The 7746-nt window shown below is 44.9% G+C and overlaps 1 protein-coding gene across 1 annotated transcript in view; it reads left to right on the top strand.

The window, feature by feature from the left end:
* The first annotated feature begins 3923 nt into the window (after positions 1 to 3923).
* The window catches only part of THBS2 (thrombospondin 2), a 71061-nt gene continuing 67238 nt past the window's right edge, over positions 3924 to 7746 (top strand). Inside the window, exons 1-2 of the mRNA XM_015406850.1 lie at positions 3924 to 4248; positions 6526 to 6600. Of these exons, the coding sequence (XP_015262336.1) occupies positions 6531 to 6600 (70 nt within the window). The 5' untranslated portion in view covers positions 3924 to 4248; positions 6526 to 6530. The remainder of the gene's footprint in view (positions 4249 to 6525; positions 6601 to 7746) is intronic.

Below are 7746 nucleotides of genomic sequence, written 5' to 3'. Positions count from 1 at the left end.
ATGGGTACCTGCCCTAGGTGGCAGGGGGCACCCACCTCCTGGTTCCGTGCCAGGAGTGTTGGCAGCAGCAACGGAGGTGAAAGGCGGCAGCGGCGAAAAACAACAATGGCGGCTGATATCCGGATGACCAAGACCTGACGGAAGGCGGAGCGAACGCAGGATGCGAGACACAGGTGAAGCGGACGTCCGGAAGGACGTGAGCCGGAAGCTGCAGCCGAAGAAGCATTCGCGCGCAAAAACACCGAGCCTCCGGGAGAAGGTCGCCGGGCAGCCAGAAAGAAGCCAGAAAAATGACAACAACATGTGGACCCCGCCGGGAGAAGAGAGAAGGCGCTGCCAACCGGGGGTCGATAGGGAAGTCCCTCCCCTTGTGAAATGTGGCCCTAGGTAGGTCTAATCACTACTATATAGTAGTAAGTCTGTAAACCGCTCTGAAACCCACTAGGGGTTATGGGCGGTATATAAGCCTCATGTAAATAAATAACATAAAAATACTAATTCTTTCCTTAATAATGGTTTCCTTTCCACCAATTTACCCGGTATCGACATCAGACTGACTGACCTGTAATTTCCCGGATCTCCTCTGGAACCCTTTTTAAAGATCGGAGTGACATTAGCTACCTTCCAGTCCTCAGGAATGGAGGCAGATTTTAAGGAAAGATTACATATTTTTATCAGGAGATCCACATGTTCACATCTGAGTTCTTTCAGAACTCTTGGGTATATGACATCTGGGCCTGGTTATTTATTAGTTTTTGTCTGTTGTAGGACCTACTCTCTTGTCACTTCAATCTGACTCAGGTCTTTCAACACCCCTCCCGAAATCAGTGGTTCTGGAATGGGCAAGCACTTCTCATCTTCCACAGTGAAGACAGAGGCAAAAAATGCATTTAGGTTCTCAGCCATTTCCCTATCATCCTTTAGTACTCCTTTTACCCCTTGGTCATCCAAGGGCCCCACTGCCTCCCTGGCTGGTTTCCTGCTTCTAATGTATTCACCCTCCTCTCCCAAAACTGAATGCTAGATATGCCATCTTGTTCTTAAAATGTTTTCAAATATTTATGTTTGAATGTTTTTAATATTGAATTTTATGGTTCTAATTGGATTCATAATATATCAAATTATTTTTGTTGTAAACTGCCTTGAGCCCCGTGTAAATGGGGAAGGGTGGTCAAGAAATCTAATGAAATAAATAAATAATTCCTGTGATAATCTTGTCAAAAAAATCTTAAGCAGAGCTGCACCCTTCTAAGCCTTAGAAGGATGTAACTCCAATTTTGTATTGCAGTATAAGTTCTGCAGAGTTCTATACATACTGCTTTAAGATATGCCATTCTGCGTTTGAGATCTGTTATATCTGCCTATGTGCTACCTGGCACACTTTCAAGCCTTAAACCACTTGGGACTGGGAGTACTTAGGGCTGCCTTCTTCCATAGTGACCGGACTCCCATCTAAGATAATCATCACAAGCCCCACTAACAGTGTCCTCACACACACAATCTCAGTGATGGAATGTCCTCTCCCTTGAAGCTTGCCTGGTGCCTACCTTGTTGGCTTTTGAGCATCAGGTGAAAATATTTCTCTTCACCCAGAATTTTAGATCATCTTTACCCTCATTTGGCATTTAACCGCTTCTCTACAGCCTGCCCTTTTTTTTGTAAAAATTTATATGGCTGATTTTACTCATTATTGTTCTATAGTTGCAAATTTTATTGCTGGAATTGTATCAGTTGTTTTAGCACAAATGGACAGTTGGCATCAAAAGGTCTTGATTCAAGTAGTTCTGTCACACTTACCTGCCAGCATGAAGTCTTTGCACATCACCTGCCAGGATGGTGACTTCAACTAATCTGGCAAAATTTTAAGAGCTTTCTGGGGGGAAACATTTTCTGAATTTAGAATGCTGATTTGGAACAAATACCTCCTGCTCTATGCTTCCCAAGTAATGGCTGCTCAGACTTTTCATTGCAAACAAAACAACAACAATGGATTATTGCAAAGGATACATTAATTAATTAATTATCACATGGTATAACTAGGAGATCTTTCAGTTGTCTGGCAGCCACCAGTTCTGGCTCTTAGCGCTATGCTAGTGGTGAGCTAGACTTGTTTTTAGGTGCTGAGAGAGCTCTGAAAGAATTGTGACTGGCCCGAAGTCACCCAGCTGGCTTCATGTGGAGGAGTGGGGAATCAAACCCATTAGAGTCCACTCTTATTCACTATACCAAACTGGTGATGCAAATAATGCACTAAGGCTGCATAAACCCCACTGATGTTTCTGGGATTCACACAACCTAGCACCAACATTACCTCTAAGCTGTGGAGTCTTGTGAGCAAAGATTCTACTTTGTGAGCGACTGGCCTTAAAGTTGTGAGCGAGCGATTTGGCTCCTGATTAGATTAGTCTGCTCTGGAGCCATCCTTCCTGAGCGAAGACAAAAACGTGTGAGCCGGAGGCTAAAAAACTGTGAGCTGGCTCACACTAACTCAGCTTAGAGGGAACACTGCCTAGCACCATGCACATCTCCACTGCTCCAGTCACAGGAATCTTGTTGCCTTGAAATTCTCACCATTAACAGGAAGGGTAGTCCTTATGAACTCCCTTTACAGAACAAATCCCTGTTTCTCAGACTAACCAATTACAGGCACAATCCCAAAGCAGATATAATTAGATGTAAGTCCCATATTATTCCAAAGAACGTGCTCTTACCATTGCAGGCTACATATGGTTATCCACAGGTAAATGACAAAGCCGTGGACACTTCATGGAGGATATGAGGTGAGAGAAATATAATCAGAATATAGAATGTAACAGACTGATGGCAAATGGTTGGAGTCCCCCAGCTCCTTCTTTGAGCAGCAGGTCAAAATGCCAATCCAGACAATGTTGCACCCGTTTTTCATACTCCCTCCAAAACATTTCATACTTATCATGCATCTACCCCCTTTACAAAAGCAAGAAAAAGGGGGCGGAGCTTTACTCAGCAGTTAAAAGACAGTTTTAAAAAGTGGATTTGCATAAATTAGGATGATCAGCTGTAAATCCCAAAGCCAAATTATGTTCTAAGAAGTACCAGCTGCTAGCCTGGAAGGCAGGCAAGAGGGTTCTACAGAGCTAATGGTGGCTGTTTGAATGGGTCAGTCCACTTTATCTCCTCAGAATGGCTCTTTCATAAGAAATTGTTATGGCTTTCTCAGGGGTTAGTTGCCCTGAGTTCAACACTTTGCGGAAGCATCCCCCACCCCTTCCCCACAGCCTCATGATGCATTTGTGCACTTTCAGAGATTCCCCTGGCTTTTCTCCAGTCTTTCTCAAACTTGCTTTGTTGCCAAGTTTTAGGAAAGATTGTAGTAAAGCCTGGATAGTTGCCATCTGGATGGGGGAAACTCAATTTTTCTGGCCCATAGGCCAGTCATTTCCCCTGTCCCCGTCCCAGCCCAAACTTTGTTGATCATAAAGGTGCCACTGGACTCAAGACTTTGCAGTGCCATCCGAAGCATTTCTACTCAGAATCCTACTCCAAGTTTATTTGAGGAAAAGTTCTTCGGTTTGCACGTTGCAGTTAACGCTTTCGCTCTTATGGGGCTTGATCGTCTGAATCTTCCTGCCAACTGGCCATTCATCTGACGCAGACGCGTGGAAGAATGTGCACTAACCTAGGCATCTGACCAGCCTTTGTTTCTCTTGTTGCTTTTTTAAAGTAGCCCCCCTTCCAGGTTTCTTGCACGAGAATAGTCTTCTCAGTTCGACGCAAGCAAATTCCTTCGAAGGTTTAGGATTGGGGCGTAAAGGGGGGGGGCTAGAGTCACCGTCGCGCTCCTGTCCTTGTCTGGCTCCTCCCCTCCCCAAAACGAGCCACTGCCAGTGGTGGGGGGAGGAGTACTCTGGGTCAGGATGTGGCTGGATTTGGGGTCGCTTTCCAGGTAGACGAGAGAAACTCGTCAGCTGCGAATTATGTCATAGCCGCCGAGGAATGGAGTCGAGAGCGTTTCCTCTGCTGGCTGATTGACAGCTCTCGCATGGAAAGGGAGCCTATATAACGCCGACGAGCGAGCCGCTGGAAAGCCACTTAAAGGACTCCCCGCCAGAGGCAAAGCGGGGGTTTTCCACACCCCCACCAAGGACTGCCTTTGGAAGGAGTTCGGCTTTGCGCGCGTCCACAGACAGGCACTTTAGCTTGGATTCCTCGGGGAGTGGATTTGTGAGCGGCAAGTCGCAGAGCATCACTGGAGACCTTTGGGGCCAGGTAAGGGCTGAGATGGTGCCCCCCCGGGGGGGGGGGGGGGCTTGGGAGCGGCTGGGCGAAAGGCGCGCAGCGCAGTTCTGAAACGCACCTGTCCTCCGGAGGAACCCCCGCAGCGTCCAACGAGGCTGGCTCCCAAGCAAAAAGACAAAAGGCTTTCTCTGATCCCCCCCCCCCCCCCAATTACTCTCATTAGTCAACTACTCGTGGGAGGCTTGTTGCTGGATTTTCCTGCTAGGGCTAAAAAGAGAGCCGATGCTCTGGCTAGGGAACAGTCCCCTGGGAAGCGTTCCTGCCCCGAACAGCGTTGAAAGCGAACGGGAGCCGTGCAAGAGCACCAGTGAATCATGTGCCTGCAGCATCGGAGAGGGTAGCGTTTGGGCAGGGACTTTCTTTGGTCTGTAGGGCATCATACGAATTTGAATGAGGAAGCTGTTGCTTCCAGAAGTGCACATGCCAGTCTCTAATAGGCACCAGAGTTGGAGGGGCAGAATCCACGAGGAAGAGGAGCGCAAGCATGCCCGTTCACTTCAAAGGCACTTGTGCTGGGCAAAAGGCATTCCCTTTCTCCATAGTGTTTCTGAAGGATTTTCTCTTTGTTTAGGCAGGGTACCTGTGATGTGCTGATCTCTTTCCGAATGGTTTGCTAGGGTAACGCTGCTTCCAAAGTAGCCCACACTAAGCACACCCGTTGAATTAGATCCTTCAGTGGGTGAGCACTAAGCACGTGCCTGAATCTTCCAATGAAGTCCATAGGACAAAACCATTCCTAGCTTTGTCTTGTCCTAGCTGTATGTCTACCAAAGGAACAAACAAAAGACCGCATTGTAATTGGCCCTATTCTGTTGTCCAGGGAATGTGGAGAGGTGGACTTGCCAGCTGTCTTCACTTGGACTTCCATGCATTAATGTCAAGTCTACAGGAGCCCCAATATACAAAGACTATGAAAGAGCAGTCTGGGAGTCTATTTTTCAACTAGGTGATTGATTGCATAGCAAAAGTCTACGTACATATTGCTTGGGCAGGCTGTGATCATCATACCTTTAGGTCCATGCATTTGCTGAATTTGGGGGAAAGCCCCCCAGTCAAACCATGTAAAAGTGCTTAGTCCCTCATGTGGAGGTATTAACCTTATTCAAGCTGTCGATGTTACCTTTGGATATATGCAGTTGGTAATGATGAGAGATAGAGAAAGGGTTAGGGGTTCAGTCCCAGACTTTACACAGTGGTATGTCCCACTGAAATTATAAGGATGTATTTCCTACTAAGCATACTTGCAGCCTCAGAAATACATACTGCTGAGGTCAGTGGGACTTACTTCCAGAGAAGGGTGGACAGGATTTCAGGCTTAAACACGAACTTTGGTTGGATCATGAGATTTTAGATTTTTATCAATACAATAAAGAGAATAGATCAAGAAATGCACACAGAGAGAATTTATCGAGAAATGCCCTTTAGGCTTCCTCTGCTGGGTCCATTCCACTCAGAAACCCTCCATGTATACATGCCAGATGTGCAATCCATTCATCTGCATGTATACTCAGAAGTAAGTTTCTTTGAGTACCATGTGGCTTACTTCAAAGCAAGTATGCTTTGGATTTCAGTCTAAGATCCGGACAGAGATACAGGATCTCTTCATGCTAATGTAGAAATAAATAGAAGCAGACTGCTATTTTTACAGCACTGCACATGAGAGTGTGTGTGTGTGAGAGAGAGAGAGAGAGGGAGAGAGACTGAGGTTTGACTTTGGAGCACAAAATGTAGGTTAAATTACATGTGAAACCCTGCTGGAAATACCATTATCTTTCAAGAATGTGGCTCTACAGCTAGCCAGAAGTGGATTTAAGAGATGGAATAACTAGCAGACCTATATCTGAATGCCTAGATGTCTCACAGAAGGTTTCAAAGATGATTTTACATATGCAGCATATATTTCCTTGAATTTATTAGGAAAGATATTATGCTTGAGTCCTCTTTATTTGCTTCTGCATTTCCAAGGAATGTTCTCTTGACCGCCACGAAAATCAATTTAGGATAAAACATATACATGATTACAGAGGTAGAAGTAGGGTCAAAGCTACAGAATAAACAGCAAGATTTTTTAAAAAATTAAATTGCAAAAGTGCCCTCCTCTGAGTCAAAGAATAATAAAGTTGCTGTAGTGTAAGAACAGAATCCCCTTCCAATATAGTGGTTTTCATTGTAAGTTTGTAGGGGAATGTGTTGGTCTTTGAAAACGGACAAAGATTCAATAATGCATACGTCTTGGTTTGTTCATAGGCATTATGGTGCACAGGAGCTGGCTGTTGTGGCTAACAGTTTTGCTAACATCGTGGATGTCATCAAAGGCTCAAGGTAAGTCATGAACAAGGCAGTGTCATGAAGAGTTTCTATAGAAAGAATAATTTCTTATGATGGATTTTTTTTTTAGTATTTGTATCTTGTTTGTCCTTAAGAAAGCCCAGAACTGCTTAGGGGATTTCTGTGCTCTCTAGATTCTGATCCGGTCTTAACTTGCCAGGCTTTAATAATGCCCCAGTATTGGGTTCTCACTGACAATTCACTGGACCCAAAGATTTCAGATTAAAACTTTATTCAGTTTCACTTATCTCTTCCATAGATTGGCCAAGCAGCAACAGCAAATAAGTCATTTGCAGAATTTAGTGTTTTCTGCTAAATATGCTGCAGTTACCCATATGTCCATCCAGAGGCAGTAACAGATATAGTAGCAAAGCTCATATGCGCTGCTATTCTCCGTTCTATCACCAATCCAGTTGGGGGAGTTGTCCCTTGATGGCAGAGCTCATAATAGTGAATGTTAAGTATCCCAGGCTGACTCCCTGGTATCTCCAGTTATTTATGTATTTGATTTTTGGTGGTGTACATCATATCATAAATACATTTGTATGTCACCATAAAATCAAATTAAACTGTTAAAACAATTAAACAATAAAACTCAGTGATGTCAAAATGGCATTAAGAAGATCTTAGGCAACAGACCTAGGGAAGACCTTTGCCTGTATACTACTGGATTGGAACTGTTTGGTTAGATGAACCATTGATCTGAATTGGTATAATTTGTTTATCTATGGCAATGTATACTTAAGAAATAGTCTCATAAAATCATAGAATCATAGAGTTGGAAGGGACCTCCAGAGTCATCTAGTCCAGCCCCCTGCACAATGCAGGAAATTCACAAATACCTCTCCCCCACCCCCAGTGACCCCTATTCCATGCCCAGAAAATGGCAAACCCCCCCCCCAAAAACACAACCCTCCAGGATCCCTGGCCAAAACTGGCCTGGAGAAAAATTGCTTCCTGACCCCAAAGTGGTGATCAGCATTTCCCTGGGCATGTACGAAGGGGCCACGTGAGTGATGGAGTTCCTGTGTCTTCTGGCAGTCATAGGCCATTGTCTTGAGTCTGCCAGCATACAGGCTGTTGCAGTGCTAATCCTTCAATCAGCTTTAAGTAATCTGAGAAGCTTTGTGCTATGTAGGA

This window comes from Gekko japonicus, unplaced genomic scaffold, assembly GCF_001447785.1.
Source record: "Gekko japonicus isolate JY-2015 unplaced genomic scaffold, Gekko_japonicus_V1.1 scaffold1001, whole genome shotgun sequence".
Lineage (NCBI taxonomy): Eukaryota > Metazoa > Chordata > Lepidosauria > Squamata > Gekkonidae > Gekko > Gekko japonicus.
The sequence above is the reverse complement of the archived record's forward strand: the minus strand, read 5'-3'. Positions and strand labels throughout refer to the sequence as shown.